Here is a 21,068-nt window from a genome sequence, read left to right as displayed (position 1 = left end):
CCTTACCTGTTTGTGCTCTGCTGAAAACCTGATTTTCTTGTTGTTCTTTGCATCGAGCCACTTACTCTCTCAAGCTGCAGTCTTCCTCTGCCACCTACCTCCCTCTGTCTGAAATATTGTCTAAAAGAGTGGAAAGAAAGATGCTACTAAAGCAAAAGCATTTACAGGAATTAAAGCCTTTGTATAAAGCCTCTTTCTTTTTCAAAACAAAACGTGAAAAGGTATGGCGGTGCAATCAAAATCACTGAGACTGGACACTGCAGGGGATCTATATATCACAATTACATCAGGAGTTTAGTGCCTGTATTAATAGGGCTGGTGCTTAAGAAACCTCAAAAAAGTGCAGACACAACCTTATTCTGCTTTCACACAAATGCAAGAAATAAAAAAAAGTAAAATAAAACATAAATCCCCCCTATTTTGTGCATGGAGGTGATTGTTAAGGAAATTTTTCACTGAAATTACATTCCTCCTCTGAGCAGAGAAAAAATATGTGTTGTAGATATTATATGCAAATACAAAAAATATTTATCTTGGTGAATGAATCTCAGAACAAGCCAGATTCATCTTCTGGTGGGTCTTTGCTGAGAGGGGGAAAGAGGTGCACGCTGATTCAGCTCAGATCTGAATGTGCCAAAACACCTGCCTCAGAAAAGCTGCTGCCTCTGAGGGCAAAACAGAGTCTGTTCCTATGATGACTTGGGAGAAAACTTCCACAAACCTTCCTGTCACAAAATCAAGCCCTAAATTCAATGCATTCAGTGTGTTCTCAAGCGTGTGAATGTATTCCCTCATGGCAGCTCTGGATTTCCCTTCCAGCCCTGCATAATGATCTCTTCATCTGCCGCCATCAGTAGAGGCGAGACAGGTGATGCCTCTGGCCCGTCAGGGCTGGGCAGGACGGATGAGTGACATGTGCCAGATGCTGCACCCTGGGCTGGGCTGCAGCTCCCCTGGAAATACATCATGGAGTAAAAATCACGGCGTGCATTCCAGCTGCTGCACAGCGTGTCACTGTAGCAGACGTGCTGTCACATGTACAAGTGCACACCAAACAGTATCTGAGCATGGGGTTAATGAGCAGCTAACAGTTAGTTCTTAGAGGAGTAGGGGAAACAAAGGAAAAGGGGAAATAAACATACCTTCAAAGGAAGATCAAAATTAACTATACAAGCTCTCTGAGATTGAAACGGGTTTTTTGGGACAGTAAAGAAGACAATGAAGTCAGTGATATGTGTCCCCTGATTTTTACTTTGTGTTTTACTGTATTGATAGTACTGATTTTTATCTTTAATGTCAGTTAATTCAGTATCCACAAAAACTACCAAGCCAGAGGCTCTTGAGCCCAAAGTCTTCTGCATTAATACAGACCCAGAGGCTGGACCTCAAAAACATCCCTGAGAACACCATGGTAACAGTTGCCAAGCCCTAAAAAACAAAAAGCTTTTAGGGATGTGGAGCACAAAGACTGACAAGATAAGAAAGAGGAACAGCACTATCTGTCTTAATTCATTTCAGCTAAATTTGACCCGCATAAACTCAAAAGTAGTGCATTCAGCTATAAGTAAAGTGTGTGCTGAGTCCTACAGGCAGATTGAGGCATTAAAGTAGAGAGCAGGAATAGGAAGACTAGTGAAACTGAGCTTATCATCTCATGGAGGAGGCACTGCTCAGTATAAGTGGTACACACAGCAAATAGACAAAAAATACAAGAAAAAGTCAACACACAATCTTCAGTATTTAGAAATATGACTACTGTCACGTAGGAGTACAGTATATGAACACCCTTTAGGAATATTTGTATTAGTTTGTTTGTGGACTGCGCAAGAAGATCATCAGTAAATTGAAAGTTGAAATGAAATCACACCAATAAATTTAGCAGGTAACATAGTAACAGAAGGCTGGGTAGTAAAGTGAGAATTGGGACATTTGGCAATACCTGAGCCCATTGCTGGGCCTGTTGGCATTCTCAAGAGCAAACAGCACATGAATGGAGCTGTTTGAAGAGTTGCACATCTACGACCAGAGAAGACAAGTGATGGAAAATGTCTTAGAAAGGATGACTGTACAAGGCATCATGAGCAGGCGTCATAGGCTCACATGGGATCATCACGGTTTTCAGCCTAGTTACTTGCAATCTCAGTCAGATATGTAAGAGCTTAGAAGAAATTAAGGAGGTTCCCAATGCCATTACCTCCTCATCACCAAGCAGTCCATGTCTTTTATGTACTTATAATATCAAAACTGAAAATACAGTGGTCATCACAGTGGAGAGCACATTAGTGTAATGTCTTTAAAATTGTATTATGGCAAAAAAACCCAATAGTTATAATCATCAGTTGCAAAGAAGGTGCTTCTCAGCAAAGAAACACTAGAAAGATAACAAATTCTTGCCTCAATATTTTTAGAACAATGTTGAAAAATTACATAGGTCACAAACAAATGGTACAAAAACTATCAGAGGAATTGCAGTAAAAAGTTAAGGAGCTCCATCTATTTTGGCAAGAAAAAATATTATATGGAATAAAATCAATTTCATAAGAGAAAATATTACATACAAAAGGATTGTTTAGATAAGTGAACTAAGGCATTACATGAACCAACAGCTGGAGGCTGAAGCCAAGCCAACCCAAGCTGGAAGAGAAAAACACTGAAGGCTGCTAAGCAGAGCGGTAAATTGCTGCAGCGAGGGCTGGATTCTTCACCCATCTCATGGTATCTTCTGTTTGGAAAAGCATGCCTTTCTGGAAACAGTGACAGTCTCCCTGAGCTTCCAGAGAAGTATATTATGGACAGCAAGAATGATATATGTGGTGCAATTGAAAAATCAGAAATGTCCCTTCTGGATGATAAACACTTAATCCTTTAATTGAACGTGATACTCGGTGCTCAAACCTTCACACACCAGGGGCTGGTGGGCTAGCACTGGATGTAGGATTTCCAGGGAAGGTGAGCAATTAATGTGGTCAGTGCTACCATGTTTTTGTCCCAGTCTTTCTGAAGGCTGATGTTTTGTTTCATGGTCTGTTTGTTTGTCTGTTGAACCATTCACGGTAGTACCCAATTCTTGTTTTGTAAAAAGTTCCAGCTTAGCTGGAAGATGACATTGACTTGCTTTATGGGAATGTTTTCTGAGGCAAGTTTCGGCATCTTGCTGTTTATCAGAGCCTATCATTCTTTATTCCGAACAAGATTTTCTTTTCATATTACTGCTGTGAAATATTTACCAGTGTATGGCTTAGGAGTAGGCCCATGCCAGTGCTGCGATGGGACACAGCCAGTTCTTAACCCATGTCCTTTCTAAAATTGTGCTTTCCTTTACTGCTGTCATAATTTTCTCTCTGAGGCAACTCAGCTGTTTCTTTCCAAGTTTTTGTAATTCCTTATGTGACTCAATCCACCTAAAATTCTTTAGTTAAGACCAAGGAAGATTGTTTTTATATAATTGTAAATGCACTGTGAGATCATTAGTGAATATAGTTTCTGACCCTGGGTTCCCAGGATAATTTCTTACACCAGGACTAATTTCACAGACTCACCAAAGAAGCAAAATACTGCCAGCATTTTTGCATGAATGTTTTTATTGCTCTGCATTAAGACACTGAGGTTTACTTGTGTCTTACACTGCACAGTTTCACAGCCAAATAACAGTTTATAAAGGAGACCTAATTCATACCAAGCCCCATCAGACCGATTCCCCGAGCATATACTTGAACGTCAGGTAAAACCCCTGAATTCAGCCCCCGGGGAAAGATTCTCGAGGGGGAGATCATCTGTCACACCACAGCACCCAGTCACACATGTTGCTGTTACACTTTGGGTTTTCCCACACAAGGGAATGCTCAGCCTTGGCCAGTGTCAGGTCCTACCTTTGCTATGGTGCAGAGTCCCGCTGAAGGGCTGGTCTGGAGAGCAGAAGGGCATGCTGTGTCTTTGGGGCAGATGTTCATTGGACTTCACCTCTGAGAAATGGGCTTTTTTTGGTACCTTTCCCAGAACACTATTACCTTTGAAACAGGCACAGGTCTGTGTGTGCTGGGAAAGCTCCCTACCTCTCCCAAGCACGGACACAGAGGAGAAGTGAGATCCTGTTGTCCCAAGTGAGATCCCTCGGTCTCTCGCCGTGAGGAGGGCAGGGCTGCTCTTTAGCTGACTGCTTTAATTTGGACACTAGCCACAGAGTGAGTCCTTCCCTCTACTGTGATTATTTGCTTACTGCTCAGGATAAATAAAAATATAGACTATAAGTTACATTTCTTATTTTAAAGCCTAACACCCAGAGGTCATTCCCTCATTTTCTTGACCACAAACATGAAATTGGCTCTGATGGGAGAAGGAGCAACAATGAGGCAGAACCCAGGGCCACAGTGTTTCAGGCTGCACTACAGTATGAAAAACGAATTTCCCAATCTCCCAAGAATACAGAGAAAGAAATTTGTTTAAATATGAATTTTAAACCTTGCACCTGGTGCAGAAAACATTGAAACATGATCATCAGGCACTGAAATATGATTTTGGTGAGCAGCAGGCATTCAAAACAATTTCTAGCACTTGGAATATAAAAATTGCATTTTGAAGAAAACAAAATAGAGTCAACGCCTTGTTTTAAATGTGATGTTTTTCTGCTAAAATTAATTTAAATATTTCCAGGTCTTCAAAATTCAAAGTGTTCATTCTTTTCAGATTTCCCCCAACGCTTTCGTAACCAATCAGCATTTGAAAACTGAGTAATATTATTTCCCTTGCATTTCCTATATTTTTTCTGCTTTATTACAGGTGCTTAAAAGAAAACAAGATGAGTATCTTCTTGCAGTAGTTGTGACCCGTACCATGAAGCTGAACATTTCAAAGAGTTGATATTGAAAAGAGAACTTACATCTCTGTTAAAAAATAATCTGCCTCCTATGCAACTCCTTTAAAATGAGCAGTGAAGATACATTCACCTATTTACAACTTTGCGTGTCGTACTCAGCAGAAAGCCAGGGAGTAAATCCAGTTTTACCTTCACGATAATTTGTTGTTTTGACGTGACTTTGCCCCCGGCGTTGTTTTAGTTTCTATTAAATGCATAAGCATCGCCGTTCCCGGGATTTGTAATGATTTAAAAGTTTCTGGGGAGATTCTTCCTCGGGAGCAACTGGTTTTTCCTCCTTTGGTTTATCAGACCTCTCAACTCCTGTGGCTTTGGAGGTGGCATTTTCCGGCGGACGCCGGCCTTGGTGGAATTTGGATGGGGTCACCCAGATCCCTGCCTTTCCCGGAGTTCCACTTCGCCCGGGCCAGGAGCGGGGGCCGACGGGGTGGGGGGCGGCAGGGGCATCCTCCCCGGGGGCAGCGGGGCAGCACCAGGCACAGGAGGCACGTGGAATGTAATGAAAGAAATGAAAAAAAAATCAAAAGCAGCGGGAGATGGGTTGACTCGCCGGGTAAGCGACCATCTTCCGCCGACCCCCGGTTCCCCCCGCACCCCGCCAGCTTCCTGCGTGGCCGGAGTTCCCCCTGCGCCTCCAGCCCCGCTGCTCCCGGGCAGTCCCGGCTGCGGAACCGGGGTCTCCCTGCTCCCTCCGCCTCTGCCACCCGCCGGGCCTGGGGCTGGAAGTCCCCCGGCGGCCGGGGAGCACCTCCAGTCCCGGCGTATTTGCGGGAGGGAGCCACGCTATAGGAAGGGCGGAAGGCAGAGAAAGAAGGCAGGGAGGGGGTGTCAGCACAGCCCAGGGCCGCCTCATCCCCCCTCACTCCTCCCACCAGTGCGCGGTGCCTCTTAACCCCCGGGAACCTCCCTCCCCCGAAGCATTAGTCCACTTTGCAGAACACGAGTTGATGAGAAAAAAAATACTTCTCGGCCCCGGCCAGCCATGAGCTGTTTGGATGTTATGTACCAAGTCTACGGTCCTTCCCAGCCCTACTTCGCAGCAGCCTACAGCCCCTACCACCAGGTACGTGTAGGGGACAGCGGTGGAGAGGCAGAAGGTGGGAGGGGTATCGTCTGGAGGATGGCCATCTGGGGCCTCACCAAAGGGAAAAAGGGAAAAGGAGAAGGGGAGGGGAAAGGGGGGGCGGGAGGGGGGGAGATCTGGGAGCCTGCGATGGTGAGCGGAGCAGAACCGCATCCCACCTTGGCGCGGGGCTCGGCAGGGTACGTATGCCGGCTGCAAACGACGGACGGATGCCTTTGGAGAGAGGGGACGAATTTAACCCTCAGAAGGATTTTTAGGGGGTTTGTTTGCTTGTTTGTTTGTTTTAAAATGTTTACTTGTTTGTTTTCTTTACCGGGACGGGCTACTTCCGAGCGCGGCGGGTCGGGGTAGCGATGTGTGTGGGGACCGTCGGGAGATGCGAGGCCGGGCTTCCCGGGTCATCGCTCACCCCGGCGTGCCGGCATCCCTGCCGCTGCCACGGAAGCCGCCTGGTGCAGAGATTTTGCAGCCGCCTCAGAGGGGGGCTCCGGAGTTACGCTCTGGAAGTGGGAGAGGCGAGAGAGACGCGAGGTTGCGGGGTTTGCCCGGTTTGGCGATGGCGGAGGAAACAGCCGCCGCGAAGGGGAGCAAGGGGCTACAGGATGCTCCCCTATCCCGGGGCGCTCTCGGCGGCGGCGGGACCCCGGGACTTTCCCCGGCTCCCCGGGCTGCTGGCGGCGGCCGTCGCCTGCGAGACCCGCGGGTGCTTCGTGAGCGGCAGCCCCGTCCCGCCGCCCCTCTGCGTGTAGCTCCTCCAGGGAGATCGCTGGTATCAGCTAATGCCGAGGTTTCAAGGAAAGGATCGCTCCGGCCGCGGGGATGTTTCGGGCACGCACGGCCCGTGCTGCGCGGGGATCTGCTGGCGCCGGGACGCGCACGGTCCCGCGTGGGTCAGGCTCGGCTCCCCCGGCTTCACCTGCTGCACGCTGCTGTCCTTTCAACCCCTCTGCTTTCCCAGTTTTTCCCTCGCCCTTATCCCTTCCAGAAATTAATTCCTTCCTCCCCCAGCATAACGAAAAAGGGGATGGATATAGAGAACGGTGCTCCGGGCCCGCGGAGGGTGCAGCCCCCGCCGTGCAGCGGTCCCTGTGCCCCCTCCAGCGCCCTGCAACGGGGCCCAGAACCCGTCAAATAGCAGATAATGTCTTTCCCCACCTTGCCTTCCCTCCCACCACCCTCTCAACCCCGGCTTATGACATTATTAAGGGGGATGATCATTACCTCAATGGCAGAACAGGGAGCCAAGAGGAAAGGCGGTCGTCGCGACGAGTGACATTATCAAATATACCGCGTGTCTTGGCCCAAGACTCTGCCCCGTCCTCTCGGTTCTTCCTCCGCCGGCCGCCCCGAGGCTCTGCTCGCCTCGGCCAAGCCCTCCCGGGCTCCGCGTCCCAGCGCTTATTGCTAAGAAACTCTCAGCAGCTGCAGACACGCTAACACGCATAAAGACGGGAAACATCGGCAAACTTCACAACGCCCTCTGCTTTCCCACTCGGCGGAATATAGTAGAATAATCTTGTAGCAAAAACCTGGAGCTTCTTGGTGTTCAGGGAAATGCTGAGTTTTGCCCTGAAGTGCGTTTAAGACTGTCAGTCTTTTTTCCCCTCTTTGCGTCTACCTCGCCGCTCTGGGTTACAGGACACTCTTGGCATCAGATAGACATTCGGAGCCGGGGACCGAGGGGCTCTCGCCTTCTCCCAGTTGCCGGCGCTGCTCCGTGGGTGCTCGGCAGTCGCCCGCCCGTGCCCCGGCATTGCAGCCCCTTGACAGCCGACGTCCGCACCGAAGCCAGCTGCAAAGAGCCTTTTTTTGAGGGGCTTGGTGCGGGGGACCCGGCGGCGTGACCCCAGCCCGGCCGAGCCTTCTCCACCCGGCGGCTATCTTGCTCCATCCCGTTCGGCACCTGTGGGTTTCGGTCCCCCGGCCCTATTTGCAGTCCCTTTCTCTGCCCCCGGACTACAGAGGGCGATATGGGGGTGTGGGGATAGTGGTGTATGCTGAGGGAACTGCGGGCAGCCGAGGAGCAGACTTTGGCATCCTCTCCGAAAGACCGCGGGAGAGGGCTCGGCGCTGCACGCCGGATGGGGCAGGGCGTGCTGCGTGACCGGGTCCGTTTTCTTTCCTTCCCTGCAGAAACTCGCCTTTTACTCCAAAATGCAGGAAGCCCCAGAGAGCGGCAGCAGCGCCAGCGCCGGCAGCTCCTTCTCCAGCCACGCAGCGGCCAGCATCAAGGAGGAGGACTGCAGCCCCGAGAAGGAGCGACCCCCCGAGGCCGAGTACATCAGCTCCCGCTGTGTCCTCTTCACCTACTTCCAGGGGGACATCAGCGCCGTGGTGGATGAGCACTTCAGCCGGGCGCTCAGCCAGCCCAGCAGCTTCTCCCTGGGCAGCGCGAAGGCGGCGCGGAACGCGGGGTCCTGGCGGGGTGAGCGGGGAGCGAGGGGGATGGGGGGGATGCGGGGGATGTGGGCCCCCCCCGGGCCGGCACCTTGTCCCCGCCTCGGCTCCGAATCCAGCTCTCTCCTCCCTCCCACCAGCGGCTGGTGCCCGGCGGGCATCCCCTGGGATCCGAGGCTAGGAGCTGCAAGCTGCTTGGCCCTTTTAGGGTAAAAAGGAGAGAATAAAGCCCTTCGGATTATGCAGAAGGGCATGGCCCAGGGGGAAAGCAGACTGAGAAGCGGTCGGGGAAACAAATTGTCTTTTCACTGCAGTGCTTTACCTGGAGAGGGCTACTGCCCAACTAGCCACGGAGTGACTCGGAAACTGTGACCAGTTTCTGTTGACCCTAGTTTTCAGTTTAGGGCGGTCATAGCGATGGGATCAAAGCAAAAATCAAATGTGGGAACAATCTGATCAGCTTCCCACCTCTAAAAGAAATGATTGTGTGTCCCTGTATCTTGCCCTGAGTGTATCAGCACCCTGATTGTTGCTGGACCGCTGACAAGGACTCTTAAGTTTCTGAAAACAGGGCTTGCAAACCTGCCATGGCCATGTGCTGTCAAGACTAAGGCTGTGGCTTATGCACAGCTCTCTGTATCTACACCTGATTCACAGTGGACAGGCCCACGAGGGTAGTCAGGGCAGAGGGGAATAATCTTCTCCACACTCCATCTGCCAGAGAGTTAGGGCTGGCACTTCCTTATGGGCAGTCTTAGTAACCCTCCCTCACAGGGCCACCTGCTCGGCCAGGGCTGGTTTCCCAGACCTTGCATGGATTGCCGTCTGTAGTGTCCAAGAATATTTCACGGGTGAGAGATAGTCAGTGCTGGAATTGATGGCAGTAGAGGAGGTTTTTTTTGCTCATCATGAACTGCTTCCCCTTCTCCCAGGCAATGCCAAGGCTCAGAGCTGACATACTTCCCTGGCAAAGGAGTATTAGGAACATAGTTTTATTTCTTTCAAGAACAGTGTGCATTCCCAATTAATCATACATAACATGTATTTGTGATGTTAATGATCACCAGTCCCTCTTGCACATTGCTAACTGGGCTAAGAAAATGTAGGGTCTTTGTCTTTGCCCTGCCAATCTCCAAAGTTCTGCTGAGGGCTTCCCAAACAGGCTGACAGTATACCTAAGAAACAGATAGCTGTAATAGATGGAGAATTGCCCCCAGATATTTGAGTAATTCAAACTTGCCTTTAGTCACATCTCTCACTGTTCCTGCCCACTTTGCTACTGCTCTGAGGCAGCAGCAGCTTTCCAGGAAGCATTGGGCATAAATATATAGACAAGGAAATTGTTACAAAAACAAACAAGAAAAACCCAAACATGAAAATTTAAGTGGTGGATAGTAGCTCTCAGTTTCCACTACTGAAGGAAAGTGATATTTCTCTTGCCTTAGGTAACATCCTTTTGCCCATCTACATAGAAAGAAAAAGCTGCAGGATATAGCTGCAGCTTCATGGATAAGACATAGGATAGGTGTGTTGGATGAGAGGAATCCGTATTTGTTTGGGGCAAGTTCTTATGCGTGCCAGTCTTTCGTGGAATAAAGGGAATGAAAAGACTGGTTTGGGTGGATCAGGGAGGGACAGAGCCCTAGGGAAATGAGATCAAGTCTTGTGGGGTGTACTCATTGCTGTCCTTCTTTCCCACTTCCTTCACCCAGATGGATCCTTCCCAATGAGCCAGCGCATCTTCCCGCCATCCTTCTGGAACAGCACCTACCAGCCCTCCTCGGTCCCAGCCAGCCTGAGCAGCCCCCTGTCAGCTGCTGCCCACAGCGAGCTGCCCTTCGCCGCTGCCTCCGACCCCTACGCGCCCGCCTCTCTGCACGGCCACCTGCACCAGGGTGGCCCCGAGCCCTGGCACCACGCGCACCACCACCACCACCACCACCACCACCACCACCCCTACATCGGCACACAGAGCACCGCCTACCCCCGCCCCGCCGCCATGCACGAGGTCTACGGGCCCCACTTTGACCCCCGCTACGGCTCGCTCCTGGTGCCCACCGCCTCCGTCCGCCCGCACCGCCTCACCCCCGCCTCCGTGTCCACACCAGTCAGCCCCCCCTGTGAACTGGGCAAGGGTGAAGCGGGCGCTGCTGCAGCCTGGACGACACCGGGCCCCTTCCCCAGTGCAACGGGAGACATGGCACAGAGCATTGGCCTCAATGTGGACACAGGTAATGAGCTGCCCTCGGTCCCTCCAGGCCCCCTGGCTCAGCTGCAACCCTGTTCCCTGATTCCACTCCGTCCATAGCAGTAGGGAAGGACTCAGGGCAGGTGGCTGAGGTTCTGCTGTAGGGGAATGAAGTGAGGGTGGAAGCCCCATGTGTGACACCTGAGGTCTGCCCTGGGTGCTCTTCTTGGGTCTCTCAGGCCAGGCAAGTGAAGAACGGAGAGGAAGGACGGGACGGGCCAACACATCACACCTCCACAACATTATTTGAATTTCTGATGCCCTCAGACATTCCCTAAGGCTACAGGTTACTTTGAGGTACTTTTGTTCTGGCCCTGGTCTTGCTCCTGCATTGAGCAGTGAGAGCTAGGAGCAGAATGGAACAGCCCAAAGGTCGCTGCTTGGCCCCATCTATGTGCTGCCCTGAGGGGTCATTTCTAGACACCAGGCAGGTTCATGAACTAGCTCCTTTCCTTAACCACCTTCTCCTTCCAGTTTTTGAGATGAAAGCACTGTTGCATTTGCTGAGCAAAAATGGCAGTGTTCTTCCCCTGGTGGTGCCTATTGGGGTGTCTGGAACCAAGGCTGTGGCTGTAGTGCTGACAAAAATGGGTGCGCAGGCACAGTCAGCAGTGACAGATCCTGAGTCAGTGGTTGTGGAGGGAAGGAAGGTCTGCTCCATGCTGGTTTCATTATTGCAGCCACTAATGGCTCCTTATGGTGTCCTCACTTTAAACAGGAGGGACTTTCTCCAGTCTGGCTTGGGCTCTTCTCCTTGTTTCACAGCCTCCTGGGGCTCTGGAGATCCCATGCTTTAGACTGATCTCAGCTGGCAAGAAATGCAATTTGTTTTCCTCTGTTCTTAAATGCCTGTACCTATTTTTCTTCTTCCTTTTTTTGTTTTTCTTCTCTCCATTCTCAGGTTTGCAACCTCAGGATAAAAGCAAGGATCTGTACTGGTTTTAGAGCTGTCCTTCACTCTTCTTCCCCTGGCTCTCCCCTGTAGCTCTCTACCCGTTAGACATGGTGGCATTCAGAGCTGAAATCGGGTCAGTTTGTAACAGCTTCTGATCTTGGTTTGCAGCTCGCCGTTACTCCTTCTGTGGTGGATCCCTTCTGAGCTGATGTGCTGACTCAAAGACTCTCAGATCTCCCCTTGCCCTTTTCCAAGCCCACTGTGGTCCTGCTGCTCGGGGAAAGACAACAGGATTTAAAAGGACCCGGCATTGCAAGGGTGATACTTTAGACTTGTTTTGGAGAGGAAAGTCACTCTGTTTCAAGAGGAGAGCCAAAGACATTGAACTTCTATTTAAGCAGACCCCACATCCAGACCTGCAGCAAGACTACTGTGAAAGAGTCAAATGACATCATGGATGGTGATGCAAAACAACCACTGGCCTTCATACAGGCAACAGAGGAAATCGTGGGGGTTTTTTAGTGGTGTGAATATTTTTTTATGGCAGTGAAAGTTATTTCTTGAATGCAGCCATGGGAAAGATATTCAGCAGTTTTGAACTGGATTTTTATTTTGCATTATAGAAAAGTAAAAGGACAAGAAACTGGAACTCATGAACTTTTTTGGACTGTCAAGGAACTGGTCAGATTTTTCAGCTTTGTGGTTGTGAGTGGCAAGTGTCTGACTGGGGCCACCTGCCCTGGACTTACAGATATGCAGCTGTTCCCCTCACAACTGCTTAAATCCCAGAAAGACGAAAACCAAGGTGGCACTTCTCAGAGTTTGGCACATTGCATTGGCTGTATAACAGTTGTTTGGTTGGGGGTGGGGTTGTTTGGTTGGTTTTGGTTGGCTTTTTTTTGTGTTTTTTTTTTTTCTTTTTTTTTTCTTTTTACAATAAACATTTTCTGGTGAAAGTTTAACCCTCTTAAAGCAGGGTGAGAAACGAATCTGATGAAGAATGGCTCGCCTCCAACCCAACACCCAGAACAAAAAGCACTTGGTGGACATTAGTTCTGAGTTGCCTCTAACACTTCCCTTTGTCTACTTGTTGCTGTCATTTTGCCACTTTAGTCGTTGTTTTGTTTGGGGTTTTTTGAAAGGGGCAAACAGATATTTAACAGTAGCAAAGCTGTATTAAAGGAATCTCCTTCATTCATCATGTGTACTTTAATGAAGAATTAAAGTTAAGTAAGAGAAATGAGGCAAACTGGAAACTTCAGGGTGAACCAGAAACCTTATCTCTCACGTGGATGAAGCGAATTATTTTATTATTTTGCATGAGAGATAAATAGAAATCCTACCAGCTTTTCTTGATGAGTAAAACACACAGTGATCAACACAAAAGATAAGAAAATATGAGACTATTGCAGTGCTACATTTTAGAATATGGTGTGGTTGTAAGATTGGTTAAGTAAGGGAGCTTCTCCATATTTCTTCGGCTAGAAGAGGAGACTGTAGCATATAGAACTGCTATGGAGGTGGTAAATAAAAATGTTACTACCAGGTGATGAATAATTAATGAAAAAGGGCAGAAATGGCACTTACCCTATACTTAAAAGCTGACTTTTTTTATAGATAAAACATCTGATCTCAATACTATCTTGTTTTGGTTTTTTTCTGTTTGGTTTTTTTTTCCTTGATGTAATGTCTTTGAAGCTGACAAATTTTAAAGCGTATAGTGGGAAATTCCTAAAATTTCCCCCTGACCCTGAGAGAAGCAGTAGAAAAAATGAACTTTTGTGCTGAGATCAGAGTTTTTACCTTCCAACCTCTCACAAAATTTGGCATAATGTTTACCGTGTGTCAGGAGTGGAGTTATGAATAACCCAAACTTGCTGCTCCTAGGTTTGGTGATAACTCAATTTCTGGGAAAGAATAGGAATCCTAAGAGAAAGAGTTTGACAAAGCAGTGTGAATACATACTGTGAGAAGCTGACCAGGAGCACCTCCAGCCAGAGCTTAGCAAATGGCAGGGGGGACTTGCCGTGGTTCATTCAGCCAGACAAACCTATGGGTATTTTTCCCTCAGCCTCCAAATAGCCAGAGCCCAGCCAAGCTGCAAAGGGCAAGGGAATTACCCCATAATTTATAGTATTTGTTAAACCAAAAGCATTTCAAAATGTTTATCAAGGAAGAAGGCACCAGCTTTTTGCTGTAGAAAGGTAATTAAAAACACTGTTTTAAGCAGAAGCTTGAAAGTTAACAGGGTCATTTTGTGATCATTTTCCTGAGGGCTTTTTCAGGCTGTTTTTTAAGATTTTTTTTAAGATAAATCTGAGTCTATGATTGGTTGTACTTCACCATAATTATTTCTTTTTTCTTTCCTTTTTTCTCCCCTCTTCTCTGCAATTCTTAACAACGAGGGCTGAGTGATGCAGCCCAAATACGTTTGGAAACATTCATGTAAGCATAAATGAGTCATTTGCTACATTGGCATTTACAATTCATTTTGACTGTGAATATATTCAAGCATGAGAATTTATGCAATGAATCCATGACCATTGGTTTTGGCATTTGTTCTGTGGGTACATTTTTTACTGCTTTATCATGAAAACATCCAAACACAAAAGCCAAGACAGTGGCTCAAGGTGCTAAAAGTACAAAAAACTTTTTAAAAGCGGTCCTACTCTGGGTTGACTGCAGCCTGAAAGCACACATGCCCTGTTTTGGCTAATCCTTGCAGTTTTGCTCACTCTCCTGAAGGAGCACCAACCTTTAAGGCTTGGGCAATACTCTTTGCAGGACTGGGGCCACAGCTCCCAATGCAGTAACAGCGCACGTGACCTCCTTGCCATTTCTCAAGTCTTTTATTCCTCTTTGCATCATAGGTCACTAATCCCTTAGTCATGAATGCTTGTAGAAAATCTGGAATTGCAAAAGAAACCCTTCTTAGATGTTACGTAAATATTACCTGTCACATGCTTGTCATGCACTGAAAGGGATGTGAGTCCCCATCTCTGCAGCCTGGATAGCAGATCCTCCTGCTGTCCCTTTCTGAATGTCATGCACCACACTGTGCTCTCTAGCTGCCCACCTGACAAACAGACTAGCCCAGCTGGGACAGACAAACAGACACAAACAGCTTCAGACCCATTTGTGCAGAGTCCAGCGAAGAAGGCAGAGGGAAAGCATCTGCTGCAGAGCATGGCAGTGCTGGACACAGCCGGGGTATCTGCTGCTGCCCAATAGCAAGAGTGTCCTCTCCACAAGGAGTTTCCAAAATGAGCTCTGGATGTATTCACCACAGGTATTTATTTCCCTTTCTGAACATAGCTGAAAATTAGCAAAGCATGAAGGAGTGTACTGTTTTGATGATCTCTGAGGTTAAAAGTGATTTGTCAAGGGAAGGGTGGAGGTGGGCATAGAGCTTGGCATTTGTGGGTGCAGTCTCCACTTTATTTAAATGAGGTCTTTACTTCAGTACAGATGCAGTCACAAGAATGAAGCATAAAACTCTTAAATGCATGTGTGTGCCTCTACACTTCAAATCTGATGTTGCAGAGCTTTAGCGTAGTGCTGCTTATTTCTTACCTACTTTTCCAGTGTGTTTGCCCCAGCAGAGGAGGAGGAAGGGAGGGGACAGAGGGTGAAAGAGGGGTTGAATAATCCCTTTTGTGTCCCCTAGACTGTGTGCTGCTGCCTCTGGGGGAACGTATCTGCCCGGTCTCCTCCTTGGGTCAGGAGCTGCCGACCCTTCTCGCCTTCCCTTTGAAGTCATATTTAGGCTCACAAGACAAGCTCTAGCTAGGGCTTAAATGTTGGGCCCTTCTTGGAAGGGAGAAAAATGCTGCTGGTGGCTTTGGATGAAGCAGCGTTCTCTAACTGACAGTTGCTGTGCATCTTTTTCTGGGCAAGTGTTGTAATTAACATGCCCTTTTGATTACAGAAGGATGAGCCAGCTCCTGTGGAGGATTGTAGCGTCTTGGCTGTCTTCCCGGGCCTGCCACCCAGAGGAGCAGTTGCAGCAGGGAAAGGAGAGAGTCCTATGGTTATTTTCAGGAGTGAGACATTGATTTTGTATGCTAGGTAATTTTGCATAGGGAAATGCAAGTGGCAAGTAGCAAGATCATTTTTAAAAATAAGGAAAAGGGGAAAAAGAAGACAAAAAAAGGAGAAAAAGGAAAAGGAAAAGGAAAAAGGAAAAACAAAAAGAAAGAAAAAGGAAAAAGAAAAAGAAAAAGAAAGAAAAAGAAAAAGAAAAAGAAAAAGAAAAAGAAAAAGAAAAAGAAAAAGAAAAAGAAAAAGAAAAAGAAAAAGAAAAAGAAAAAGAAAAAGAAAAAGAAAAAGAAAAAGAAAAAGAAAAAGAAAAAGAAAAAGAAAAAGAAAAAGAAAAAGAAAAAAGTTTTCCTTCAGTCACTTCCCAAGCTTTGACACTACATGCTGTTAATTTAGTTGCCAGCGTGGTAGCACTATTATCTAATCTGAATGTAGTGACAAGCAACTCAGCCTGGGTTCTTCACGTCCATTTCTAGTCTTAAAGGAGGAGTGACTTTTGCAGTGCACCTTCTACTGCCTCCCTAGGCATGTATAACCTGGATATAATGTGCATCAAAGCTGTAAGTGCAAATTGTAGCAGAGAGGCCCTGGGGTGCTGTGTCCCATTCTCCTGCCCCTGCCCTCTCTGCGTCAGATCCCCCAAGACATAGGGAAGGTGCTGGAAAAGCCTGTTCAGGAGTGCAGGACTGCAGGGATGCAAATAGTAACAAATGCAGATGTGCAGGTGTGCAGGGTGCAAGACTGTAGGAAGGTAAGAGTGCAGGGCGCAGGGATGCAGCATGCAGGTGTGCAGGGCACAGGCCTGCAGGGCACAGGAGTGCAGGGTACAGGGATGCAGCATGCAGCTGTGCAGGGGTGCAGAGGTGCAGGAGCACTGGGCTGCAGGGCGCAGGTGTGCACTCTTCTGGCCCCCAGTCTCATGCATGGGCACTTCCATTTGCCGGCTGCAGCCCAACAAAGCACAGGCTGGCCAAGGACGGGAGCATTGCTTTAGGTATGTGCCAGTTGCTTATTCGTTCATGGTAAAGGCAGGGTAAACACCTGGCAGGAGTGCTGTTCCATTAGGAGTTGTTATATCACATTGGATATTACTGAGAGTACTCCATCTCTCTGTGGCATGGCACATTTCCTTCTGCCCTGCCTGGCCTGAGTACAGCTGCAAGGTGCTCCTCCTCCCTCATCATACCCACCCCAACTTCTCCACTTCTCCTCTCCTTGACTTCTATCCTCAGCCTGAACCCTGAATCTCATTTCCTCTGCTCTCCTGCCTCACCCAGGCTCTTCCCTCCTGCACTTAGTACTCTGGCCCCACACCACAGCATCAAGGAGCAAAGAAACAGTGTTATGAGGGACACAAACTTTCCTGCCAATGTTGTTTGCATGGAGGCAGTATTTGCATGATAAACAGAGTTGGGCAAACATGGGCCTTTTCAGGAGGAGTCAGTGCAATTGAGACCAATCCTGCAGTGAACCTCTGTGGCAGGAACCAACCCTAACCCCTGATTCTGATCCAGTGGAACAAGTCCTTTTTTCCAAAAGCTGAGTCTTAAAGAACTGTGACAGCCCCAGTTGCACAGAGACACAAATGATTATTCTCTCTTGACAGACCTACACAGCTCCCTCCTTGTATTTAACTGCAGTCCAAGTGAGCTGGATCAGGAAAGAGACACTTGATAGCTGCTGTTTCCGTGGTTGAAATATTTGTGAAGTTAGCGCATAATCTGAAAGCAGAAGCTAATAAATTATAGGGTGCTAATTGGGGCCGGAGTGGAGCCGTCAATCATATTATCCTAAACACACAGAGACCCTCATAACCTAAAAAGGCAAGAAAGCCTCCAGGAACAGCTCCCAGTTGTCACTAGCCATGACCTCCACTTCAGTGAGTGCACAGAGAGTCAAGGCAGAGAGTTCATTCTGCTAAGAAAATGCAAATCCTGTGTTTAAAACAGCACTTTTATTTGATTTTGTTTACACTCTTTGGGAGTGTATTTCCAAGAGAATGTTATTATTTTCATTTGCCACTTAACTTGACACTTATGCCATTAAAAAAAAAAAGTAGATCAGATAAGAATTTGCAAATTTTATATTTGTTTAGTCCTTAGAGTAACAGTCTTAAGACAATTCACAGTCCAACCTCCTTGCACATAGGCTTGTTTTTAAAAAGTCATCCTATAACTCATATATCTTTTATTGCTTCCCATGCCCCAGTAACATATATTCCACTTAGGACCTGCAGGACTCTGTGATCTGAGCCAAAACACAACTGTGCAAACATGGTAACTATAGGGTGTTTGCAGCTATAGTCACTTTGTCACATCTTTTTATTATATTGCTTCCATCAAGATTGAGTATTTTACTCATAATATAAAACTGAATCAAAGAATTCTAAAGAGATTTTTAGTAACATTTTTCCCCAGAAATTTATTTCTGTTTGTAGATAGGTAGGCATTCCAGAAAGCATGCCCTGAAGGAAAGATCTGAATGGATCAAATCACCTTGAGGGCCATCACATAGCACATACAGGACAATCAGGGGATCAGGCTCAGGCTTAAAAAAGGCAGGTCTTGCTTGACAAACCTGATCTTCTTCTATGGCAAAATGCCCCACTTAGCGGATGAGAAAAAGGCTGTGGATGTTGTTTTTCTGGGCTTCATTAAAGCCTTTTACACTGTTTGTCACAGCATTCTCCTGAAGAGTCTGGCTGCTCATGGCTTGGCCGGGGTTTTACCCAGCTCATGGGGTAAAAAGCCGGCTGGATGGCAGAGCCCAGAGAGCAGTGGTCAGTGGGGTTACATCCAGTGGTCAGTGGGGTTACATCCAGTGGTCCATGGGGTTACATCCAGTGGTGAGTGGGGTTACATCCAGAGGTCAGTGGGGTTACATCCAGTGGTCAGCGGTCACAAATGGTGATCCCCAGGGCTCAGTATTGGGCCCAGTGCAGTTTAATATCTTTTATCAGTGATATGGACACGGGAGTTGAGTGTTGCCTCAGTCACTTTGCAGGCAATACCAAGCTGGGCAGGAGTGTTGATCTGCTGTAGGACAGGAGGGCTCTGTGGAGGGATCTGGACAGGCTGGATCCATGGGCCAAGGCCAGTGGAATGAGGTTCAACAAGGCCAAGTGTTAGGTCCTGCGCTTGGGTCACAACAACCCCAGGCAGCACTACAGGATGGGGGAAGAGTGGCTGGAAAACTGCCCAGAGGAAAAGGACCTAGGGGTGCTGGCTGGCATCCTACTGAATGTGATCCAGCTGTGCCCAGGTGGCCAAGAAGGCCAAGGGCATCCTGGCTTTTTTCAGAAACTGTGTGGTCAGCAACACCTGGGAAGAGATTGTCCCTCTGTACCCAGCAGAGGTGAGGCCACACCTGGAATCCTACATCCAGTTTTGGGCCCCTCACGACAAGAAGGACATTGAAGTGCTGGAGCATGACCAGAGAAGGGCAACAGAGCTGGTGAAGGGTCTGGAGCACAAGTCTTATAAGGAGCAGCTGAGGTGCTGGGATTGCTTAGACTGGAGAAAAGGAGACTGAGAGGAGACTATATCACACTCTACAACTGCCTGAAAGGAAGCTGTAGTGAGGTGCCAGGCAACAAATGGCAGGACAAGGGGACATATCTTCAAGCTGTGCAAGGGGAGGTTCAGGTTGGATATTAGGAAGAATTTCTTCGTGGAAATGGTTGTCAAGCACTGGAATGGAGTGCTGTGGTGGCAGAGTCACTGCCCCTGAAATTGTCCAAGAAATGACTGGACATGGTACGTAGGGCTGTGGTTCAGTTGACCAAGTGGTGATTGATCAAAAGTTGGACTCCATGATCTTGGAGATAATTTCCAACCTTGATTCTGTGAATCTATGAAGGGCATCAGAGCTGGTAAGGGGCCTTGAGCACAAATCTTATATGGAGCAGCTGAGGGAACTGGGGTTGTTTAGCCTGGAGAAAAGGAGGTTCAAGAGTAACCTTATCACTCTCTACCTGAAATGAGGTTGGAAGAAGGTGGGGTCTATTTCTTCTCCTAAGTAACAAGTGACAGAATGAGAGGAAACAGCCTCAAGTTGCACCAGGGGAGGTTTAGGTTGGGTTTTATGGGACAGCTCTTCTCAAAAAAGGTTGTCAAGCATTGGAACAGGCTGCCCAGGGAAGTGATGGAGTCACGATCCCTGGATGTGTTTAAAAGACTTGGAGATGTGGTGCTTAGGGACATGGTTTACTGGTGCATTTACAAGTGCACCATTGATGGTTGAACTCAATGAGCTTAGAAGGATTTTCCAACCTAAATGATTCTATTCTATTCCAGAAAGAAAATCCAGCTATGTCAACAGAATTACAAAAGGAGTTAATATCCAAACAGGGAGTGGTTATTTTACAACTCTGTTCTTACAGTGAAAGATAGAAGGCAGCGATGAACGTTCTCCAAATTGAAGATGTCATACAAAGAAGTTAACACATCATAAATAAGGTTATTTATACAGCAGTATCAGTTATGTCAGTAGCAATAACAACAATATTTTGGCATCTTCTCTTGGCTTTGATACCCTGGGTTTCTGGCTATTTTTTAGAGTTAAAACATAATATCAGCTTGAGTTGCTAAGTGTCATTATAAATAGAGCCACAATCGTATGAAAAATTCAGCTGATTTGCAAGCTTCTGCATCTAGAAATTTGTGCATAACAAAGATTTTCAAGAATTAATTAAATGAAACTGAGTTAGATTTTTTTGGCCATTAACAGACCTGACGGGTCTATTTTAGAGACATTCTTTTCTGCAACATGCTTTTTCAGGTCTAGCTAAATTAATATCAACCTTGTGTAGAAAGAGGTAAATTTGAATCTAAAGCTTGCCTTCACCATTAAAATACTTAGTCCTAAACCCAAATTAAAGAGGATCAATTTCACCTGGTTATGCTCAGTAAAGCCACACCTGAGGACTGAGATCATCACAGACAGAATGCCACAGATGGCAAAGAAATTTTTTTTAAAAAGAGGAAATAACCTGGAGACATCAGTCAAGTCAAATAGATGATAAAACTTTATTTGCTGAAAACTGTCATGTAAAGCAAGGGCTCAGTCAGATAGACTCTGCTGTCAGGATACTTGTGCCCTTCTATACAAGTGGTGAGATAAGCAAATTTTGAGGGACATTGGGATCCAGAGGGTGTTACTAGGCTCTGTTATCTAGGCTACCGGAAAGCTGAGGAACAACAACTTTAATCTCAGTGCTGGACCCTGGCTTGATGTTCTCAGACAAGTTAGGCTGAGGTGAACTTAGTCCTTGACTTTCTTGTCCTCACCACTTATGAGCTTCTTCAGGTAACAAAGACCAACAGAAAAAAACTTGTGTTAGCAGAGTAGCTATACAACCTTCTGCTTTTCTGGTGGTCATTCTTAAGTTCCCCAAATCCTGTGATGATGCCATTGAATGAATGACAGTAAAGCCTCCCAGACAAGATGAGACCTGAATGTTAAATATAAAAAAGGCAAAGAAATCATCTTGACACTCCAAGTTTTTCTGTCTAACATGACAAAACCAGGGATG

The 21,068-nt window shown here is 47.2% G+C and overlaps 1 protein-coding gene across 2 annotated transcripts; it reads left to right on the top strand.

Moving 5' to 3' along the window:
• Window positions 1-5,797: 5,797 nt before the first annotated feature.
• On the top strand, window positions 5,798-12,692 carry VGLL2 (vestigial like family member 2). 2 transcript variants are annotated; one of them, XM_059842246.1, is made up of 4 exons: window positions 5,798-5,936; window positions 8,091-8,382; window positions 10,067-10,585; window positions 11,666-12,692. In XM_059842246.1, exons 1-4 carry the CDS (start codon window positions 5,856-5,858, stop codon window positions 11,704-11,706), a joined length of 933 nt encoding a protein of 310 aa, XP_059698229.1. In that variant the 5' UTR covers window positions 5,798-5,855; the 3' UTR covers window positions 11,707-12,692. The 2 variants fall into 2 exon arrangements, with proteins under 2 accessions (XP_059698229.1, XP_059698230.1); XM_059842247.1 differs by having other exon boundaries at window positions 10,067-10,603; window positions 11,463-12,692.
• The last annotated feature ends 8,376 nt before the right edge of the window (window positions 12,693-21,068 follow it).

The sequence above is a fragment of the Haemorhous mexicanus genome, chromosome 3 (assembly GCF_027477595.1).
Source record: "Haemorhous mexicanus isolate bHaeMex1 chromosome 3, bHaeMex1.pri, whole genome shotgun sequence".
NCBI lineage: Eukaryota > Metazoa > Chordata > Aves > Passeriformes > Fringillidae > Haemorhous > Haemorhous mexicanus.
This window is presented reverse-complemented; position numbering and strand designations above follow the sequence as displayed.